The 23,332-nt window shown below is 44.4% G+C and overlaps 2 protein-coding genes across 2 annotated transcripts; both read left to right on the forward strand.

Annotated features, from left to right (window-relative positions):
- Positions 1-271: 271 nt before the first annotated feature.
- Positions 272-4,142, forward strand: LOC120686034 (target of rapamycin complex subunit LST8). Its single transcript, XM_039968191.1, has 11 exons — positions 272-429; positions 984-1,106; positions 1,229-1,330; positions 1,412-1,524; positions 1,931-2,000; positions 2,614-2,691; positions 2,775-2,891; positions 2,978-3,072; positions 3,166-3,245; positions 3,354-3,413; positions 3,505-4,142. The coding sequence occupies exons 2-11, from the start codon at positions 999-1,001 to the stop codon at positions 3,630-3,632; spliced, it is 951 nt and encodes a 316-aa protein (XP_039824125.1). The 5' UTR covers positions 272-429; positions 984-998; the 3' UTR covers positions 3,633-4,142.
- An 861-nt stretch (positions 4,143-5,003) lies between these two features.
- LOC120685087 (proline-rich protein 36-like) lies at positions 5,004-12,907 on the forward strand. Its single transcript, XM_039966928.1, has 3 exons — positions 5,004-5,279; positions 10,797-11,170; positions 12,280-12,907. The coding sequence occupies exons 1-3, from the start codon at positions 5,004-5,006 to the stop codon at positions 12,905-12,907; spliced, it is 1,278 nt and encodes a 425-aa protein (XP_039822862.1).
- The last annotated feature ends 10,425 nt before the right edge of the window (positions 12,908-23,332 follow it).

Raw genomic sequence — 23,332 nt, forward strand, 5'->3', positions numbered from 1 at the left:
AATGTTCTAGCTATAGAATCTCCAACACATTCAAATATTATTTTTTTTCAAAGATTTCATCCTTAATAGTGCAATTAAATATAGTTTAGCCACTTTATTTTTATTTTTTAATCTAACCTTGCACGTACTAGGTGCGTTTGCACGCAGTCGCGCGCGAGGCTCCTAGCAGCCCCCCACGCACCTGCAGGAGGCCGCCTTTTTTTTAGTGGGGATTATTAAAGGATTGGGCTAGATTTTTGCTCGGCCCGTTTAGGGCCCATATGGAATTGGAAGATGAGAACCTAAGCCCTGTTCCCCCGAAGCCCATCGAGACCCGTGCGACCCGGCGTCTCCTCCGCCACCGGGCGCTGCTTCCCCGCCGCCGCCGCCGGGCGCACACCCGTGGCCGTAGGGCGCGTCCCGGTTGCTGGCGTCTCCACGGTCCAGAAGGTATGCTCTCCTCCACGTCCCCCTCCTTTCCCTCCTCCTTCGGCGGCGGCGGCAACCTAGATCACCGCGCGCCGCGCGGCCAACCTCGCCGCCGCCGGCTTCATCTAGCCCGCCTCGGATCTCTGCTCCTCTCGGAAGACCAGCCGACCTGCCGAGTGGCGCCGGCCGCTGTCGCCCAAGGCTTTGCTGGTTGACGCGCCGCCACCCGCCAGTCACCCAAAACCCCAGCCCGCGTATGGCCCGTAGAGACAGAGTTGCAGAAATGGAAACCTCGGACTGCTACTAAAATCTCTCGGAGCTTTAGAATCAGCAGGCTGCACACATCGCTATGACTTATAAGTATTTGTGTGCAATATGGTTTTAAGAAAAAAAAAAGTGTACCAATTAATGGCTCATTGGATCCATAACCATAAGGACAGGAGGAAATGCTCGATTGCAGGATAAAGTGGTTTCTTTGTAAGGTGTAGCGCCAAAGCTTATGGATTTGTTACATACGCCATCATTTGTCCATGTCTACATTTTTCAATCTAAGAGCGTGTCTTGATGTATGGCAGGCTATATGCTGCAAAATGGCTCAACCTTCTGTCATTCTTGCAACTGCAAGCTATGATCACACAATCAGATTTTGGGAAGCCAAGAGTGGTCGCTGTTATCGTACAATTCAATACCCTGACTCTGTAAGTACTTACTATTGGCGCCATGAACAGAGCTATATTTTTTTTGGAAAAATTGAAACAGAGCTATCTAGTTTAGCAGGAATCTTACATAATGTTTGTCTGCTGTAACTTTTTATCTGCAGCAAGTTAATCGTCTTGAGATAACCCCAGACAAGAGATTCTTAGCTGCTGCTGGCAATCCTCATATCCGCCTTTTTGACATCAATTCAAATAGCCCTCAACCGGTACGCATACATGTTTTTTACAACAACCAGTATGAATCATCATGTTGGTTTTTCCTTATTTGATGAGAATACTCCTAACAGGTAATTAGCTATGATTCGCATACTAGTAATGTGATGGCTGTGGGATTCCATTGCGATGGTAACTGGATGTACTCTGGCTCTGAGGATGGTACTGTGAGAATCTGGGATTTACGGTGAGCTTTTGAAACCTAATATCTTGTATATTGTTACTTAAGTTGCAAGCTTATTTGCTTGACCTGCAGTTCTACTGAAAGATTGAAAAAATTTGCTTAACTAGGGGACAATCCAGTGCTGATACAGCTCCAGGTGCTATCATGCAAACGGATGATATGGTCCACTGGGTTTAGTTTAAATGGACTAGGGTATAAGGATCCTGATGCACCAATGATATGAAAATCTGACTATCTGATCCCACCAAATCTCATACAACTTCATACATCAGAATTTGTGTGGTAGCACCACTAGATTGTGTGAATTAGAATGTTTGATAATGCGTTCTCATTCTGTACTTTGTTTACCATACTATATTTATTCTATGATTCCCTTCAAAAAAAATTATTTGTGCATGTATGGTTTCAGAACTGGCACTTGTCAGCGAGAATATGAGAGCCGTGCAGCTGTCAACACTGTAGTCCTGCACCCAAATCAGGTTACATTCATTTTTCTTCCTTTTCTATTTCTGTGTCCTTAAGTAGTTTAACTAATTGCAAATTTCATCATTACAATATTGATTAAGTTACACTTCGCTATAAACTTGTTGGCTAGCTAGGGCGTTCGTGCATTGCTTCTGTTTTCAGAGATTGTTTGGCATTGAATCCTTTGCAATTCTGTAATGCAAATATGCTGACAAAACAAAACTGACCACATGAAGCTATTTTTTCTTTGTAAATTGAAAATTCAGAGGTTTCAATATTGTTGTGGGTACCCATGTTGGAATCAACTTGGAAGAGTAAACTGGACTTTTATATGGCTTGCCTTTATCACAAACTGCAGAAATGCTTGCTAGTTGCGTGTTTTGGTCTGCTGTACAGAATTGCAGCCAAAAGATGCTACTATGCTGAACTGGGCTTATGTACACTTTCTTTGTTTTTTTAAAAAGAATCCTGTTAAATTTCATTTTCTTATATCTGACTAAATAGCAGTATTAGTGCTCCAGCCTGTATGGATGATTTAAGATAGTTCTGTTTTGCCAATTCACCCCTTTTACTTCTGTCAGTTTATTTCCACCATATTTAGTAACATTTGTATCTTTAATTTTTCAGAAAGAACTGATATCTGGTGATCAGAATGGAAACATACGTGTGTGGGATTTAGCTGCTAACTCGTGCAGCTGTGAACTGGTGAGTCACAATCCAGTTTTGTGGCACTACTGTGGAAAGGGAAATGCAAGAACACAATTGATGTGTTGGATCCACTTATGTAGGTACCAGAGGTTGATACCGCTGTAAGATCTCTGACAGTTATGTGGGATGGGAGTATGGTGGTTGCTGCAAATAACCGTGGGACATGTTACGTTTGGCGCCTGCTTAAGGGTACTCAGGTCAGTCGATTCTGCTGACCTACATGTTACTAAATATAGAATTTGTGATTTCTGAATTTTTCAAGTTGGCAAATTCTGCTGTGTAGACAATTACCTGCTTTGAACCTCTACACAAACTGCAAGCCCATGATGGCTACATTCTGAAATGCCTGCTTTCACCAGAATTTTGTGACCCTAACAGGTAATGTAGTGGTCAAAAAGACTTATTTTCATGTTTCATCCAATGTTATTGTGTTGCTTTCGGTCATGCATCATATTTTGGGATTTTTTTTAGGTATCTTGCCACAGCATCATCTGACCACACTGTAAAGATTTGGAATGTCGATGGCTTCAAGTTGGAAAGAACTCTAGTCGGTAATGTTCAGAATGAATCTTATTTACAGTTTACACAACATCCCATCCTAGATTCGCCTCGTATTCCGAGTGATATCCTGAAACTCTTTGGACAATCAACTTTATCAGGCCATCAACGCTGGGTTTGGGACTGTGTGTTCTCCGTCGATGGTGCTTATCTGATAACTGGTACGAAGTGCGGCTTACCTCGCCCCGTCTTCCCAACAACCACCAGTTACCAGAGTTAACCAGATGAAACATTTGTTCTCCTCTATTGCAGCTTCTTCTGACACCACGGCGAGGCTATGGACGATGTCGACTGGAGAGGCCATCCGGGTGTACCAGGGCCACCACAAGGCCACCGTGTGCTGCGCTCTCCACGACGGAGCTGAATCGGCCCCTTCATAAGCATGCTGTGTGACTCTGCATTCTGTACATACTTTCGATTGCAGAACTGTTTCAGCACTCCTACTGTAATTTGAGAACTAGTGGCTGTTAACGTTGAGTTGCTGAATCGCTGGGTCGTAGCTGCTGCGCTGTGCAGCAAACCTGTAGGGCTCTGTACAAATAATCCGCGTGCTGTTAACGTTGAGTTGCTGAATCGCTGGGTCGTAGCTGCTGCGCTGTGCAGCAAACCTGTAGGCTGTAGGGCTCTGTACAAATAATCCGCGTGCTGTTGTCCGATGTTTGTGCAGCATCTTTTGTAGTAAGGCCGGACTCAGTGGAAGTGTCATGAGCATTAAATTTGCTGACATGATAATATTTTTATGAAGAGAGAGAATGTGGAGTGTCATAGATTGTGAGAGGAGTGTCATGGTGATGACACTCCTCTGGCTCGATTATCTGGTTTATAATCTTAGTAACTGTGTCAACGACACTCCCACTGAGACTGGCCTAAGAAATGAAGGAAATCAAATGTCAAGGTTGTACCTTCTCGTTTTTTTTAAGATGCTGGTGACGCTAAAATTTTGCAAATGTATTTATGGAAAGATGGTGTAATAAATGAAGCAGATGGAGAGTCCTGAGGGAGGTCAATGATCGAAGTAGTCAGGATTTTTGGTCAAGGTGATGTGGATCCGGTTGAATTCGGTGACGATTGCAGTAATCGGACTAGGATGATGATGTCAGAAGAAGATTCTATGAGAGTTTGATTTAAGATTCTATGAGTTTGATTTCCTTTTATAAGTTTGTAAATATATTAGTGTTTCTTTCTTTTTTGCCAAGTTTTAGTTTGTCGTAATCGCCTATGAATCTTTAGTTTCAGAGTATAGTCTCCGTAAAAAAAATCATCAATCAATACAATTTTTCTCAGCTCATCGCTAAAACCCTAGGAGTAGAAGTAACAGTAGATCTTGACGACTTCATTAAACAGGGCTATAACGTTTCGATCTCCGGTTTGCTCGTATCTTTACTTTAATTACCAGTGCATCACTGTAGCTTCATCTATTTTATCTGCCAATTTATCAATCTCTTCTAAATCTCGAAATATTGCATCGTTCCGATCTCTTGTTAGTTTTAACTGATGTCACGAGTTATCAATCTCTTTTCCAGCGCATCTCTTGTTCCGATCTATCAAGTTCCGATCTCTTTTGGTTTGGGCAATTGTACGTATTTTGATTATTACACAGCGTAACAGATTTTGTTTGCCACTGTTTGTTCGGAATGTAAACAGGTTCACAGTGGCAACTGCACTTGCAACAGAACATTTTTTGTACATGAATGCCCAACTGCATGATCCTAGTACTACTAGCCGCCAGGCGCACGAGGCGATCGAGGAGCATGCCGTGGTCATGGGACCACGGGCAGCAGAGATTCTGTGCTCAGGGGGTGGTCGGCTCCAGCTCCGGCCGCCACGGGCTGCCGTGGTGGTGCAGCGGGTCCGGGCCCCCCAGCACCGACCGCAGCTCCGGCCTCACCCTCCCAGCCGCCGCCGTCCACGACGATGACCACGCAGTCGACGCGGCCTTCGCTGCCGTGCCGCGCTGCTGCTCCGAGGTCCGCCGGTTCGTCGCACCAAATCCACCGGCCAGACCTGAAGATCAAGAGCAAAGAAAAGTCAGAGATCGGTCACGGGGATATCACGAGCGCAACAAAGAAAATGCAGAGGAAAAGAGTTTTGTAGAGAGAGAGAGAGTTAGAGAGAGAAGTTTAAGCAAAATGTAAATACTACCAATGCCAAGGCGCCCCTGCGCCGAAGGAACCAGCAACGCGAGGCAGCAGCACGCCGCCGCCGCCAAGCACAGGAGGGACCGCCGGACCTAAGTGCCATGGCTTGTTGGCCAAAGGCGACGACAACCTGGACCTGGAAGAAGATAGAACCCGGGGTGTAAAAACCAGAGGGCAGGGCACGGCACGGCACGCAACCTGTCCTCAAGAACTACTGAACTAGCAGTGGTGCAGTAACTCCTAGCACAACTCTCTGGGGATAGAGAGAGGGCTACTTAGAGCATGTATTATGACTGACTGAGAATCGGCGAAATGCCGACGTGGGAGAGAGAACACTGTTGGAGAAACGCTTATCGGTACCAGCAGTTTAGTGCCGGTCACGCAGGAGCCGGCACTAAAGTGTGTGTACAGTACACAACGGTCACGTTAGTGCCGGCTGGACTCCCCAGCCGGCACTAAAGTGTCACCCCCCAACGGTCAGTAGCCCACCCCTAACGGTCAGCAGCCAATTTAGTGCTGGCTGGATTTCCCAGCCGGCACTAACTTGGCACGGTGCAGGTTAGTGCCGGCTTAAGGGTCCAGTCGGCACTAACCGTCGACAGTTTGTGCCGTCTCAAATTACTGGCCGGCACTAAGTTGCCCCGTATATACTGGCTCCTCTCTTCTTCCCCAGCCCGACCCATCCATTTGGCCAAGCTTCTCCTCTCTCCCATGGCGTGTTAGAGGGAGGTGCTGTCCATTTTCTCCAAAATTTGTGAGAATTTCACCCATCCAAGTGCACCAAAGGTTAGCAACTTCTTCCACTCTTCTTTCACGGTGTTTATTCTTTCGTTTCATGCTTTCTAGGTAAAGAAAATAGTGATTTTAAGGTTGAGGAACAATGAGCATAATTTTTAAATTTGTTCATTAATTTGAGCAAAATAGAATTGATTTGTTGTGTTTTAGAGAAGGATTACTAGATAGTTTGAGTATGACACATTTAGATTAATTTTTTTGAATTATTTCACGGGGACATGTCTATATGTTATTATGCAAAATTTTAAGGATTTTAAGGATGAGGGAAAATGAACATGATTTATCAATTTGTTCATTAATTTGAGCAAGGTAGAATTATTTGTTGTTTTTTAGAGAAGGTTTACTATATAGTTTGACTATCACACATTTAGAATGATTTTTTCGAATTATTTCATGGTGACATGTGTATATGTTATTGTGCCAATTTATTTTGCTATTTACTTTAGGTTTACTAGATAGGTGGCCTATGACACATTTACAAAATTTTTTCGAATTACTTCATAGTAACTTGTTTTGAGATATGTAGAATTGATTTTTGTTTTTATACAATAATTAATTACAGATGGACCAGCAATTGATGCACAGCAGCCGGAGCACCTCAGCGTGGATTCAGGGTTTAGATTCTTTTCTCAAGGCGGCAATGGCAAATAGGTCGCCAAAGGGTTTAATGTGTTGTCCATGCAGTGTTTGCGAAAATAAAAAGGAATTCCGGAAAAGAGATATTCTATGGAATTACCTGGCCTTGAATGGATTCATGAGTAACTATACCCATTGGACCAAGTACGGCGAAATTGGAGTTATGATGAAAGATAATGAAGAAGATGCCGATGATGATAACAACCTTCCAGATTGGGCATGGGTTCATTAAGCAGGTGGCTTTCAAGATGAACCAATGGACGAGGGTGAAGCAAATATTGCACAAGAGGAGCCACCTGACGAGCTAGGTCAGGCATTGCTTGATGCACAGAAAGACAGTGAGACTGTGAAGGAGGCATTAAAGTTCGAGAAGATGTTGGAGGATCACAAAAGGCCGTTGTTCCCTAGTTGCAAACCGGAGCAAAAGAAGTTGGGTACCACGTTGGAGATGCTGAAATGGAAGACAACTAATGGTGTCACCGATAAGGGATTTGGTGAGCTATTAAAGATTATAAAGAACATGCTTCTTGAGGGTAATGAACTGCCGTCAACAACATACGAAGCTAAAAAGATGGTTTGCCCTCTTGGATTGGACGTGCAGAAGATTCACGCATGTCCTAACGACTGCATCCTGTATCGCGGCGAATACGAGAACTTGGAAGCTTGTCCTGTTTGCAATGCATTGCGGTATAAGATCAGGCGAGATGATCCAGATGATGTTGATGGGCAGCCGGTAAAGAAGGGAGTTCCCGCAAAGTTGGTGTGGTACTTCCCTATAATACCACGTCTGAAGCGCTTTTTCAAAAACAAGGATAACGCTAAGTTGATGCGGTGGCACAAAGAAGACCGTAAGGAGGATCACATGATCAGACACCCAACAGATGGGTCCCAGTGGAGAAACCTTAACCGAGAGTATCCTCAATTTGATAATGAACCAAGGAATATAAGATTTGCTCTAAGTGCAGATGGAATGAATCCGTACGGTGAGTTTGGCAGCGCTCATAGTACATGGTCTGTGACTCTATGTATGTTCAACCTTCCTCCTTGGTTGTGCCTGAAGCGTAAGTTCATCTTGATGCCGGTGCTTATAGAAGGGCCAAAAGAATCTGGCAACGACATTGATGTGTTCCTGAAACCCTTGATGGATGATCTCTTACTACTCTGGAAAGAAGAAGGTGTACGTATGTGGGATGAGTATAAACAGGAGTCCTTCAACCTCCGAGCTTTGCTTTTTGTATGCATCAATGATTGGCCTGCAGTTGCAAAACTTTCGGGACAGTTGAACATGGGATACATGGCCTGCACCCACTGTTATGATGAGACCGATAGCATTTATTTGAAACACTGTAAGAAGTGCGTATACATGGGCCATTGCCGATTCCTTCCTACCGATCACCCCCTAAGAACCGAAGGGAAGCATTTCAAAGGAGGGCCCGAAACTCGTCCTAAGCCTCTATTCCATAATGGAAAGCGTGTGTTCTCGATGATCAAGGATGTGAAGGTAGTATTTAGAAAGAGTCCCGGTAGCCAACCTGTTCCCAAGGATGACCAAGGACATGTTCCAATGTGAAAGAAGAAGTCTATATTATGGAACCTACCTTATTGACAAGTCTTACAGGTTCGCAACGCAATTGATGTGATGCATCTGTCGAAGAATCTTTGTGTGAACCTACTAGGCTTCCTGGGAGTATATGGTAAGTCAAAAGACACATTGGAAGTAAGGCGCGACATGTAGCAGCTAGCTGGACGACAAGGCTTGCAACCCGAGAAGAGAGACAAATGATGCCACTATTTAAAACCTGCCAGCTATAATCTGAGCAAAGAGGAGAAGGAAAATATGTTCGATTGCTTGAACAGTATCAAGGTCCCGTCTGGGTACTCCTCAAATATACAGGGCATAATAAATGTGAAAGAGAAGAAAATCCAAAACTTAAAGTCCCATGACTGCCACGTCCTAATGACACAATTACTTCCGGTTATACTGAGGGGTGTTCTACCGGAAAATGTGAGATTGGCAGTTGTAAAGCTTTGTGCGTTCATGAATGAAATTTCGCAAAAAGCAATTAATCCAAATAATCTAATAAAGCTGCAGAAAGACATTGTCGAATGTCTTGTCAGCTTCGAGATGGTCTTCCCACCTTTCTTCTTCAATATTATGACACACCTTCTAGTTCATATTGTGACAGAAATAACTATCCTGGGTCCTGTTTTTTTATACAATATGTTCCCTTTCGAGAGGTTCATGGCCGTATTGAAGAAGTATGTGCGCAAACGTTCTCACCCAGAAGGATGCATTGCTAAGGGCTATGGAACAGAGGAGGTCATTGAGTTTTGTATTGACTATCTTCCTGATTTCAATAAGATTGGGCTCCCCGTGTCACAACATGAGGGGCAACTAAAGGGAAAAGGCACACTAGGAAAGAAATATAATATGAACTTCCCATGCAGTGAATTCAGCCAAGCAAACTTCACGGTTCTTCAGAATTCATCCAAGGTGGCTCCATATATTGATGAGCACATGAATATTATATGGTCCGAAAATCCACAGAAGAATTTTGCTTGGATTACACACCAACATATAAAAACTTTTGACGGCTGGTTCAAACGAAAATTATTGGGCAACAACACAGTTGATCAAGAACTTCAATGGCTGGCCAGGGGACCATCAATAACCATCCAGCAATACCAAGGGTACGAAATCAATGGGTATACATTTTACACGAGAGCTCAAGATAAAAAAAGCACCAACCAAAACAGTGGTGTCCGTATGTGTATAGTAAACAGTAATGGAGAAAAGAACAACTACTATGGTGTCATAGAGGAGATATGGGAACTTGAATATGGACCCATAGTTGTCCCTCTGTTTCATTGCGAATGGTTGGCTGGAGGAGGCGTAACGAAGGACCGGTATGGGATGACCATAGTTGATTTTAAAAAGATTGGATATAAAGATGAACCATCCGTTCTAGCCAAGGATGTGACATAAGTGTTCTATGTGAAGGACATGTCGAGCAAACCGAAGAAGAAGTCGGATAAGATGTCTCAAGCAGACAAGGCTGGAAATGAGCTGAAATGACACATAGTTCTTCCAAGAAAAAGAAAAGTTGTTGGAGTCGAGAATATTTCGGACAAGGATAAAGTCCATTTTTGGCCATCCAACTCTTGCATCGGTTTGGTTTTGACCATTGAACTCCAAAACCGGGTATCTTTGACCACTCAACTATTAAAACCGTTCACATTTGGCCATCCGGCGGTTTTGCAGGGCGGTTTCGCTGATGTGGATGCCACGTGGCAGTGGGGCCCACCTGTCAGCGTTACCTCCCTCTCTCTCCTCTCTATATCTCCCTCTTTCTCTCTCCTATCTCATCTCGCCATGGCTCCACGCGGCTCGCGCTCGCGAATCTTTCCGCCCTCGCTGCCGCTCGCTCCGCCATGACCTCTGCCTTGTGCGGCACACCGCTGGCCCGTGCACCGCCGCGGCCTCTGCCCCTGCCTCCGAGCTGGGTCGATGGGTGGGAGCCGGATTTGTTTGGGTTCCTCGCCGCCCAAGCACGTCGCGCCGCCGCCTACCCCCGGCAAGCCCGCGTGCCTCCGCGTGCCCTCGAACACCCGCGGAACCGCGCCGCCGCTGCCCTCGTCGGCTTGCGCCGCGCCGTCGTAGCCTTGCACCCGCCTACGCGCTGCAGCTACCCGCCGGCCAGGATCCTTCTGCTATGCTCCAGACAAAGCCACGCCACCACTCTGCTTCCGCCGTCGTGCGTCGCCTTCCGGCCAAATTCGCCACCACCACGCCGCTATCTGTCGATTCCTTTGGTGGAGAGCTCCGCCACGACTCCGCACTGCTTCCCCGCCAGTCCTCTTGGCTTGTTGACCGACGGGAGGAACCGGTGGCGGCGAGACCGGCAGCCAGATGCGCTCCCCCCGTGAGAGCCCCCCATTCTAGCTCCAGAAGCCAAATGCGCTTCCCCGTGAGAGCCCTACCGCCGCCACCCGCAGCGCTCCTCCCCTAGCCCGTCCACGCCGCCGGGTAGGCCGATCCGACGGCCCCTGCCACCCCCATGGGCCGCGGCTCCGCCGCCGTGGCACGCGCTCCCGGACGAGTTCTGGGAGCATGCCTTCTCCTTCCTCCCAGCGGACTTGGACCGGGGCACCGCCGCGGCCGCCTGCCACTCCTGGCTTCGCGCCGAGCGCAGCTCGCGCCGCCGCCTCGCCATCGCCAACTGCTACGCTGCATCCCCACAGGATGCCGTCGATCGGTTCCCGTCTGTACGCGCCGTCGAGGTCAAGGGAAAGTCTCACTTCGCGGACTTCGGGCTCGTGCTGCTCGGCTGGGGCGCTGCCGCCGCACCGTGGGTCGCCGCCGATGGGATTCCCTGAAATAGGAGAGAGAAAGAGGGAGATATAGAGAGGAGAGAGAGGGAGGTAACACTGACGGGTGGGCCCCACTGTCCCGTGGCGTCCACATAAGCGAAACCGCCCTGCAAAACCACCGGATGGCCAAATGTGAACGGTTTTAATAGTTGAGTGGTCGAAGATACCCGATTTTGGAGTTCAATGGCCAAAATAAAACCGAGGCAAGAGTTGGATGGCCAAAAATGGACTTTATCCTTCGGACAATTCGGAAGATTATGACCAGATTGATGACCTTCCTCCATTCTCAGTTGACGTTGACCCCAGCATCCTCTTATCCAAAGAGGACACGCCTTACTTACGCCGTGATCACGTCCAAGGCACTTTCGTCAAAAGGAAGATTATCAATGTTTCAGTAGATAATGATGATGAGTAGTACTTTTATATAAATTATATATTGTATTTTCTCATTAAGTGATGTAATGTAACACACCGCGTCGTATTTGTCTCAATTCTCGATACTATTCGTCCAATTAGGACACAATATCATCTTCAGATAATATTATATTTTTGCATGGTATAACTATTATTTACTTTCACTAATTTTGCATTACTAGGAGTGTTGAAACATTAAATTACAAACAAATAATCAAGTAATTTGCGAATTGATTACATCATTGTATAGGCTATTACTGAAAAGACTTTTGAATATTTTTGCATGGATCAAACTGAATCTTTTTTGATTTATTACGAATAATAGAAGCATACTAACATATAAACCCTATACGCTACACATAATTGATAATGGTAGCATATTTGTTAATTTACTTCAATTGCTATTATTATTGTATAGATATAATTACTATAATTATTGTGTAGCTAAAAAATTAAGATATAAATTTTTGTTATATTATTCTAATTATTAAGCCTATTATGAATAAATTTATGAATACTAAAAATTTAGTGTAAATGGGAATTGGTGTGGCCAAATTTCAGTTCCCGCCAAATGGAACACGGTACCAACTGGCACTAACGTGTCCATCTGACATCATGGGGGCACGTTAACCGAGCTATCCCCCCAACAAATTCCCCCCTTCGCCAAATTCAGATCGACGTCGCCCTGCCCCGCCACCCCGACGTCACCCAACCCACCCCTGCTCGCTCGCCCGCGTGCGCCACCGCCTTCTTCCCCGGCCGCGCGTAGGTCCCTGGCCGGCGCTCGACTGTGGCCGCCCCTCGAGATCGTCCCCAGCCCGCCGTCCCGGCCGCCCCGGCCACCCCCACGCCTCGTCGTCCTCGCCCGCGCCGCTGCGCACCTCGGCATCCTCGCCGCCCGGTCCGTGCAGCCGCCCCTCGAGGTCATCCCCCGCCGTCGCGGCCGCCCTTGTGCCCCCACCGCCACCCGACCACGCCGCCCCCGCCGCCGCGCCCCTCGTCGTCCTCGCGCCCGGCCCGTTTCACGCAGCCCGTCTGCCCCCGCCGCCCCGACCACGTCGTCCCTGCCCCCGCCGCCGCGCACCTCGTCGTCCTCGCGCGCAGCCCGTTCCACGCAGCCCGGCTGCCCCTGCCGCTTCGAGGTCCTCCCCTGCGCCGTCGTCCCGGCCGCCCCGAACTTCGTCCTCGCCCGCGCTGCCGTCCTGGCCCGTGCTGCCGCACGCCTCGTCATCGACCTCATCCGATCCGCGCTGCCGTGCCTCATCATCCTCGCCGGCTGCGCCCGGAAAATAGGTATTTGATTTGATCCGAACTAAGGAATATGCAAACCATTGTGTACACCTTACCACACTACAATTGTGTACACTTGTTTGAATATGCAAACCATCTGAACCTGGATATGTTTGAATGATTGCTGGTTTGTTTGAACCATGAGAACCATGTGCAAAGATTATTCAAGCTGACCTGTTTGAATGATTGCTTGCTTTCAGCAATTTAAACTTTGAGTTAGTTCAGTATGAGTTTTCTTAGTTTGACAAAAACCAAACACTTACCGAGTTATCATTCAGTGTATCTGTCTAGTTCATTCAGCTATCATATAGGATATAGCAAACACAAATCCAAACTAACATTAATGCATATATTATATAGTGCTTTGGGGCATATATACACACCTTTTGTTTTTTTGTTGTACATTACAATGGGATATTTGAGTTTGGATGAAAATGTACAGAAAAGTCCTCTTCTTTCCCAATGAAATAAAAAATATCAACACCCAAGCATAGCTCATTTCAGAAATGCCAATTTTTTCCTTCACAGTTTCTGTGATAAACAATTCAGATACGCCATCATTCTCTCATATCAAGTGTGATACAATATAAGTTTGCAGTGACTCATATTTCAAAAATATTCTAGTTGAACATATTTAGTCTATGAAGAGATTATTGTAATTTTGCATTCAAATTCAGCGGGACAAACACTCAAAATGGATAATTAAAATAATGTATTACCTGATATGTAGGTATTGAGCTTCTTTCTAATGCAGAAACCTAACCTGATGCTCTTGTTTCTAGTCTAGTTCAAAAATTCCCATTTAGCATCAGAATCAGAGCCTATGTCAAGCAAGTTTGTGCCCCTATGTTCATATAGGAATCAAAAGGAAACAGGATAATCTAATCCATCAGAGCACCTACTGCATGCAATCATATTAGAAACCTACAGTGACATAATATGATAGTGCTAATTATGCTTCAGAGTTTAGTCCCTCATATAATTATATATGAGTAGCCAGTACTATAATTCAAGCATACACACTCCAATGCAAAACGAAAGCTGCATTCCTTAACATACTAAAGCTAGCCTGAACCTCAACCTCGAAGGAGCCAAAAGCCTACTCAAATATGCAATAGGTGTTAGCAAAACTTCCAGCATTAATCTTCCGAGCTCCAGGCAATGTGAAGTGAATTTATCCATGTTAAGGATAGCACCATAAGTCATTCCTCAGTCAAGGTAGCCAATAAAATTGGTAGAAAACTAGCTGGATGCCCGTCTGAACACCGCATTTTAGATGATTCTTGTCAACCTAGCTGGATTATTTTTCGATTTCTCTGTATGATTGCTATGATTGCCTTGGTGTTTTGATTTCTGGATCTAAATAACCATGTGAAGCATGCCCAAATTTTCTTTGTGATAATGTTACCATTGGTGCTGAAATGGTATTCTTAGTATTTAGAGCTTTAGAAAAATGCAAACTGAAAACCTAGTTGAACTGAAAGCCATCATGATTTCAAGGGTTAATTTCAAAGTGGCCTTCATTTACAGAACGTGGTTGGAATTTTCCATTGATGTTCAACTGTGCTTATGGCTTTATGCTATTAATAATTTTTTGTCTGAAGAGTGCTGAATTCAAACAAATTATAAACATGTGTTCAAATTCAGCCATGATTTAAATTGAGTTTAAATTCAGCCATGATTTAAATTGAGTTTAACCTTTGATTTAATAGATGCTTTGTAACCTCATAATCAATTTTTTGCTAGAAAAAGATGTTTGGCAAAGTTTTGCCACCTCCTGAATTCAGCCATGATTCAAACAAAGTATGTGGCTTGTTGTCTATGCCGATTGAATAAAAAAAATCCTATGAGCATTTATGAATATAAACATGTGTACAATATTTTTGCAAATATGTACATTTTATTAGTACTAGAAAATACTTAATGTTTTTTTATTGTTTCAGATAGTGGAAATGGATCCTACAGACAACCAAGATGAGTTAATGCACGAGCTCATTCGTGGTAGTACTGGGTACATAGCTCCAGAGTTTGATGAGTACGAGAACGATGGCAGCCAATTTTTAAACTTGCATTATCATGGCGACGAGGAGCAATATATTAGTGGGGAGGAAGAAGAAAATGTCGAGGAAGCCGAGGTATAAAAGTTTAGTGATTCTTTCAGGCATCAGGATAAATGTTTTGTCAATATATATGTGATTAGAATTTATTCAGATTGCAGGCGGGGCGGGTTCTTATATGTGATTAGAAAATTCTTGTTTGTGACACATGCGGCCCAGCTGCGAACTATTTGTGCTATGTTGCTAGCTTTGTTGATGTTTTCAGTCCTTGTGTAAGCAGTCGTGCTCCAGCTAAAAATTCTCATGAATGTTTCAGTCAATAAGTTACCTAATATCATGATAATTTTCGATTTGGAACCCTTGCTTGCGGGTTATGCAGGTTACACATACCTGCCGCGACGTCCACTAGTTGCTAGCAACCCGCTTGATAAATTTGCGATTCTTTCAGGCATCAGGATCGATGAAGCCTAAACGGAAACGTGGCTCAAAGAGGAAGATGGTAGGATGTACGACCATCACGGAGATCGACGAAGCAACCGGCGAGCCACTAGCCCCTGGTCAAATTAAGACGACATTTATAAATCAATTGGGATATCTTGTTAGGGAAAGTGTCCCCATAAAGTACAAGCTTTGGGAGAGAAATAAAGTCTCTAATCGACCTGAAGATATCGTGCCAGATTCAGAGAAAGATTTGTTATGGAAAGAGGTGTCGTTGCACTTCAACTTTCCCCCAGGCAAAGCTGACAAAGTAAAGGGATGGGCATTTAAGAAGATGGCAATTCAGTTCGGCTCGTTCAAGAAAAAATTGGTGGCAAACTTTGTCAACAAGGGCCTCACACCAGATTTTGAAAAAGTCTGGAAGAAGCAACGAGAGTAGTGGAATGAATTCGTGAATTACAAGCACAGTGCTAACAACATGACAGCCTCGATTCAAGGCATGAATGCTAGCAAAAAGACAAACTTCCATAGACTTGGGCCTAAAGGTTATAAGGTTGCTGTTCCGAAATGGGAAAAGATGGGAAATAATTTAATTGCAAAAGCAATCGTACTGCAGACATTGAGTTGGCCCAAACGAGCAATGTATTACTTCTATGCTCATGGAGGCACACTAGACCCCGACACTGGAATGTTTGTGACTAGCGACGTACTAAGAGAGGCTGCCTAAAGACTCGACGACGCAATGAGGCGTACGGAAGAAGGAACCTTCCAGCCCAACAGAGAGAATGACGAGCTGACTTACGCTCTTGGGAATGCGGAACACACTGGACGGACCCGGGGCGTGGGCGTAGTTCCATGGAAATATGGCTTTTCCGGAGATCTCGAAACCTACCGAAGCCGATGCAGAAGCAAGGCAGTAGTGGCAGAGAAGATCCGTAGCCTAGAAAACCGGATAATGTCACTTGAGGCAACAGTAGGGCAACGCTCGGACCAACCAGCTGCCAATGTGGAGATCAGCCCCCCCTCCCAGCGTCGTAGCAGTGTTGCTTCCACGGAGCACCCTAATTTGGGTGCCGACAGGCCGAGGGACCCCATTGACGATATCACCATTAGGACCCAATGTGAGCTTCTGGTTCTTTATGGGAAAAAACTCAAAGTTTGTGCTGAGGGTTATGCGGAAGTCCAAGAAGAAGATGGGACAATACATTGCCAGTCGATTCCTGAAGGATTCGCAAGAGTCTTTGTTGACCGAATTACTGAAGAACGATGGGAGGACATGGACCTCCTGATCCCTATAGGTCCTGAAGAAACAGAACTACAACATGCCGTACACACATGGATCGCGTGGCCAAAGCGCGACATAATATTGGTGCAAGCAGCCACAGATTCCGCTCGGTGCTCAAGGCAAAGATCACCAATGCTAGCTGACAGGAATCCTAGTGTTGGCCCACCTTCTCCACCGCCTGCACGGGACCCCAGCATGGATCTGCCATCACCAGCCGCACAAAGCGAGCCAATTCCGGCATCATCACCAGCCGCACAACAGAATCAGAGTCAGCGACAGAAGGCATACATGGTACCTTCGGTCCAGCCATCTCATAAGCAGCAAAGAAAGAAGAAAGCGAAGGCTCCAGAAGAGGAAGAGACAGAAGAATTGTTTCAAACCTTCTTGCTGAAGCGCAAGCTACTGAGGGAGGCTGCGAACAAGAAGCCAGAAATAGATCCGGCTGCAAAGGCACACTTCATTAAACACTTCATTAAAGATCCCACCAAGGAGAAAGAAAGGGAGTCGGATTATGATCGGCAGATCAGAAAGTGCTACAGCAACCCCAAGAATCGGCGGATTATTGCAAAGACTGTTCCCCAGCTCGGAGAGCGGTCCAAACAATCGATCCCTCCGTTGATAGTGCCACGTGAAGAATGTCCCGATGAATCAAGAGATCCGTTGACCATGGCTAGGATGATATTGCTTTGTATTCGAATTGAGGAGCACAAGGTCTTGGTGTACGACTCGTTAAGGCAAGATAAATCAAAGTACCAAGATCTCATCGAGGTGGTAAATATTGCATGGAGTCGCTACCTCCACAAACACATAGGCTTGCCCATAGGTGAAATCGAGCCTCTTCGTTGGTTCACTGATTTTCCGGTATGAATATACTCTCGCTACTAATGTCATTCGCAATAAACATCAGAAAAATTCTATATCGTAACCCACATTTGTCCATAGTGTTAGAGACAGGACTAAGGAAACAACTTATGTGGATACTACGTATGCGAGTGGATCAACTCTTTTGCAAGTGAAAAAAGACAAATGATAGTGGAGGCATTCAATGTATGTGAGCACAATCACATCTGCTCATTATTTTAATTCATTATTCTTTATTCTCATGACTTCATCGAAAAATGTGACAGCGTTGGTGGATGAAAGAAGAACTCATTGAAATGGCTCGGGTCAGGGCAATTCAAGAAGTTATATGCGGATTCCTGCTCGATGAATTTATAGATCCTAAGGGCGAATTTCATGGCGATCTCCGTACAAGCGTTGCCAAAAAAATCCGACAACGAGGAAGCTGATACATTACTATAGTTGATGCTTAATAATTTATAATATCTCAAGTACTTTTGAACTCCGAAGTGTTCCATATATGAACTATATATGTATGTACATATATTATATATATATATATTATATAATATTATATTAGTGTGATGCGATCCTAATATTAGTGTGCAGTAAGTTACTAATATGGTCCTAATATTAGTGTGTAATACGGTACTAATACGGTTCTAATACGACACAAATACGCACAACAATTTGTATAAAAACAAAAAGAAAACAAAAAAAGAAAAATATTTAGTGTCGGCCAGTAATACCAGCCGGCACTAAAGTGGATGTCTGGGTGGGCGTGGCGTGGCGTGACAGCACACATTGGTGCCTGTCACAGTAGCCGGCACTAATTTATTATCACGTTAGTGCCGCCTATTTAGTGCCGGTCACCGGAACCGGCGCTAATAAGACATTCTCCGACAGTTAATGCATGAGAGAAGGTAGCGGGCCACGACCGAGACGGCAGCATTCGGCGGGCGGATGAGCTATTTTGGCCAACCAGCGCCGCTCCCTCCGTTGCAAATTGGCTGGTGTCGCTATCATCGAATAAATAAACTCAAAAAGGCTGCAGCATCCAGCTGAGCTGGAACTTTCTTTCGCCGGCAAGCGGGCGCCCTTATAAATCTTGCTCTTATAGATGCAGAGTTTAGTTTTTTCTTTTTTTTTGAACGGGGAGTTTAGTTTGTACTGCTGCCGTGTAGTGTAGCCTGTAGGGAGGTGATGAAGACAGGTGGAGAGTAAAACCGGGATCAAACGGTGCGGGGGGTAAGTAAATTTTGAGGGTGGTTACGTGGTTAAGGCGTGACGAGACGGCGGCCGTCGCGTCAAGAAATTTTACCGTGGCTTGCTTGTTTGTTCTGGGAAAAGGTAGATCGGCAGCTAGCTGTAGCAAAGATTGTGTGCGGGAGTGGAGCAGGAGCAATAGCAGGAGTGAGAGCACTGGAGTGGAGATCCCGCGGATCCAGTACGCGGTCAGCGGGGAAAGGGAACTGATGATGACCGCATTTTTTGCTTGCTCTGACGTGCGAGGAGAGAGAGAGGGGTCAGTCAGAGCAGCAGCTAGAGACACAGCTTGCACTACTAAAAACACGACAAAGGTCCTGGTTGAAAATAACCGCTGCTTTTGCAACCGGTACTATGTGGCATCAGTACCGGTTGCAAAAGCAGCTGATATCTTTGGCCAGCGGCGATTTTAGGTATGAGGTTTGGTACCGGGTTAAAGCATTACCCGGTACCAAAACCCCAGAATAGGCACCGGTTGGTGCCACCAACCGGTACTAAAGGGCGGACAATGGCACCGGGTTTTGTCATGACCCAGTGCCGTCACGTGTCTACAACAAAGGCACCGGTTGGTAACTTCAACCGGTGCCTATGCCTATTATTTGGCACTAGTTGTTGAGCACCAACCGGTGCCTTTGAGCCACGCCTATAAATACCCCAAACCCTCCCTCTCCAAGCTGTCGTGAACTCACTGTTCAGACAGCTGAGTGAGGGGAGGGGATGCGAATTTTTATTTTTATTTTCAAAAAAGATTAGTTATTTTTCTCCATAACTTAGCAATTAGTTTTTAGAATCAGTTATCACTTAATTTAGTTTATACATGTGATAATTATTTTTAGTTGTAGCATTTTATTGTAGTTATATGCGTTATCAATTTATTTGATATGTGAATACTATCAAATTATTGTATTTATATGTTTTATTAATTTATTTGATAAGTGAATAGTATCTATTTATTATAGTTATATGCATTATCAATTATATATTTGAATTCAAATTTTGTATGGAAATATTATCAATTACATATGCAAGGGTGCTTTATTTAGTTCCCTTTAAAATTCCAAAACTTTATAAGATTCCACATTCGAGATGCATGCTGCGCCAATTCGAGACCCGCAGCTCAGCTAGGCCAGAAGGCCACATGTGTCGTTTCTTGTACAAAAATATAAAATTCCATATAGAAAACAAAGTTTTTACACAGTCATGCAGTCAGAAGGCCATATGCATCGTTATAATTTTGCAGTTCAGTTTTATTAATAGCGTATTCAATATTAGTTATAAATTGGTAGTATGAATGAACTATTTGTACACTACAATGATGTATATAAATGTATTGTGGACCCAGATGAGTTAGCAATGGATGTACATGGCCGACCGGCGTTCAAAGGAGTTCATTGATGGCGTGCATGAATTTATAGAAGCGGCCTAGAAACACAAGTATGGCGGTTTCGTTCGTGGTCCATGCAAATTCTATAAGAATGAGAAGGATTACTCATCATCAAGAAACATCCACAGTCACTTGTTCAATAGTGGTTTCATGCCGAACTACTATGTTTGAACCAAGTATGGCGAAAGAGGAATTATGCTGGATAATAATGTAGAAGAAGAGGACAGGATTCCTGACTTTGTAGCCAATTATAATGCCTTTTTCAATGACACACTGCAATGGGTGAGCCTGAAGAAGATACTGATGTATACGTTGTAGAAGATGATCTTGGTCAGATACTCCAGGCGACGTTGAGGGGATGCGTGTCAAGAAGAGGGTGCCTGCCAAGGTGATGTGGTATTTCCCTCTAATACCACGTCTGAAACGTTTGTTCATGAACAAAACGAATGCGAAATTGATGCGATGGAACAAAGAAGAACGTAAGCAAGACAATATGTTGAGACACCCCGCTGATGGGTCACAGTGGAGAAAAGTGGACAGAACATTCCCAACATTTACAAATGATGCGAGGAATATAAGGATCGGCTTAAGTACGGATGGCATGAATACTTTCGGTGAGCAAAGCAGTGGCCATAGTACCTGGCCTGTGACACTCTGTATATACAACCTTCCTCCCTGGTTGTGTATGAAGCGGAAATTTATTATGATGCCGGTGCTTATCCCCGGCCCGAAGCAACCCGGTAACGATATAGATGTGTATCTGAAACCACTGATTGAGAATCTTCTATTGTTGTCGAAAGAGTAGGGTGTTCGTATGTGGGATGCGCACGCAGAGGATCATTTTAACCTTCGTGCATTGCTTTTCGTAACCACCAACGATTGGCCAGCACTAAGTAACCTCTCCAGACAATCCAATAAGGGTTATAGGGCATACAGCCACTGTTTAGAAGAAACCGACAGCACGTACCTCAAGCACTGTAGGAAGATCGTGTATATGGGTATTGGGTTATCGTCGATTTTTCTTCCGATCAAGCACCCATTAAGGAGGAGGCATGCTTACTACGATGGAAAGGCAAATCATCGTACCAAGCCTAGGCACCGTTGTGGGAAAATGGTGTTTGAAATGGTCAAAGATATAAAAGTAGTATTTGAAAAAGGACCCGGCAGCAGATCAGTGCAGAGTGATGACAGACGTGCACCTATGTGGAAGAAGAAGAGTATTTTTTTGGGAGTTACCTTATTGGGAAGTCTTAGACGTCCGCCACGCAATTGATGTGATGCACCTAATAAAAAATCTTTGTGTGAACCTTCTAGGCTTCTTTGGTGTCTACGGTAAGCCAAAGGATACATTGGAAACGCGGCAAGATCTTCAACGTATGAAACAACGGGCCGCCCTTCATCCAGAAAAAAAGGGATAAAGGACGTCATTATCTAGGTCCTGCGTGCTACACTCTTAATAAGGAAGAGAAGCAAAATATGTTCGACTGTTTGAACAGTATCAAGGTCCCATCAGGCTACTCTTCGAATATAAAGAGGCTACTGAACTTGAAAGAGAAGAAATTCGCACACGTAAAGTCCCATGACTGTCACGTGTTGATGACGCAATTGATTCCAGTTGCACTTAGAGGTATTCTACCAGCTAATGTTCGAGCAACAATTATAAAGCTATGCGCCTTTTTCAACATAATTTCTCATAAGGCAATCGATCCATCGAGTTTAAGCAGGCTACAAGAGGATGTTGTCCAAAGTTTAGTCAATCTTGAAATGATATTTCCTCCATCATTCTTCAATATTATGACGCATCTTATAGTTCACCTGGTCAAAGATATTGGTATTCTCGGTCCTGTTTTCCTTCATAATATGTTCCCTTTTGAACGATACTTTGCAATCCTAAAGAAATACGTTCGTAATCGGGCTCGTCCAGAAGGAAGCATTGCGAAGGGTTACGTCACAGAGGAGGTCATTGAGTTTTGTGTTGACTATGTGGAAGAACTCTGCCCAATTGGGATTCCAGTATCACGTCATGAGGGGCGGCTGATTGGAAAGGGCACACTTGGAAGAAAATCAGTAAATGCCACAGATCATGCCACGTTGAGCAAAGCACATTTCACAGTTATGTAACAATCAGCCTTGGTGGCTCCATACATGGAGGAGCACATGCAAATTGTGCAAAGCATATACCCTTTGAAGTCTGAGACATGGATTACAAAACATCATAATGATACATTCGCCACTTGGTTGCAGAAGGAAGTCATGGCCAACGATCAAATTCATGAGCAGCTAGCTTGGCTGGCCAGGGGTCCGGCAAATTCAATCCTGATGTACCAAGTATATGAAATTAATGGTTACACATTTTATACAAGAGCCCAAGATAACAAGAGCACTAATCAAAATAGTGGTGTCCGTATAGATGCCACCGACTCTAGTGGCCAAATGAACTCATATTTTGGTTACATTGAAGAGATCTGGGAACTCGACTATGGGCCGTTGAAGATACCTCTATTTCGTTGTCAATGGGTTAAACTCACAGGAAAAGGTGTCGATATCGATGTGTACGGAATGACAATGGTAGACCTCAAAGAGCTTGGCTATTGAGACGAACCATTTGTCCTAGCTAAAGATGTCACTCAAGTTTTCTATGTGCAGGACATGTCTAGCAAACCGAGAAAGGACAAGTCTAGGAATAAATCAAGTTTTATAGGTGCCGGAGATGAGCAAAAGCGCCATATTGTTCTGATAGGAAAAAGAAAAATTGTGGGAGTCGACGATGTCACAGATGAAGAAGATTACAATAAGGTTGAAGATATGACTCCGTTCGCAGTGGAGGTTGACACAAGTATTCTTTTAGCCGAAGAGGAGGCTCCATACGCACATCATGATCATAATGAAGGGACGATTGTAAAGCGAACCATCGTTAATATTCACTTAGTTGAATGATTATGTCTTGTAATATTTTCTATGAACATTATCAGATTTCTTATGCAATGAATTGATTTATTGGGTAATTAAATGATTTATTATGCAATTATTTGATTTATTATGATTTATTATGCAATTAAAATGATTAGTTGTGCACCTAAATGATTTATCATGTAGTAATTAGAATTATTGTGCATTTAAATGATTTATTATGCAATTATTTGATTTATTATGCAATTAAAATAAT

The sequence above is a fragment of the Panicum virgatum genome, chromosome 8N (genome assembly GCF_016808335.1).
Source record: "Panicum virgatum strain AP13 chromosome 8N, P.virgatum_v5, whole genome shotgun sequence".
Lineage (NCBI taxonomy): Eukaryota > Viridiplantae > Streptophyta > Magnoliopsida > Poales > Poaceae > Panicum > Panicum virgatum.

What these genes read in the sequence shown, in the direction of transcription:
- LOC120686034 (XM_039968191.1), top strand. Translation starts at nt 999, where the DNA reads ATGGCTCAACCTTCTGTCATTCTTGCAACTGCAAGCTATGATCACACA. An exon ending in CAATTCAATACCCTGACTCT is followed by an intron (nt 1,107 to 1,228) that starts GTAAGTACTTAC and finishes TTTTATCTGCAG; the next exon opens with CAAGTTAATCGTCTTGAGAT. An exon ending in TGGTGCTTATCTGATAACTG is followed by an intron (nt 3,414 to 3,504) that starts GTACGAAGTGCG and finishes CCTCTATTGCAG; the next exon opens with CTTCTTCTGACACCACGGCG.
- LOC120685087 (XM_039966928.1), top strand. Translation starts at nt 5,004, where the DNA reads ATGCCGTGGTCATGGGACCACGGGCAGCAGAGATTCTGTGCTCAGGGG. An exon ending in AAGATCAAGAGCAAAGAAAA is followed by an intron (nt 5,280 to 10,796) that starts GTCAGAGATCGG and finishes TCCCCGTGAGAG; the next exon opens with CCCTACCGCCGCCACCCGCA. An exon ending in TGGGGCGCTGCCGCCGCACC is followed by an intron (nt 11,171 to 12,279) that starts GTGGGTCGCCGC and finishes CGCCAAATTCAG; the next exon opens with ATCGACGTCGCCCTGCCCCG.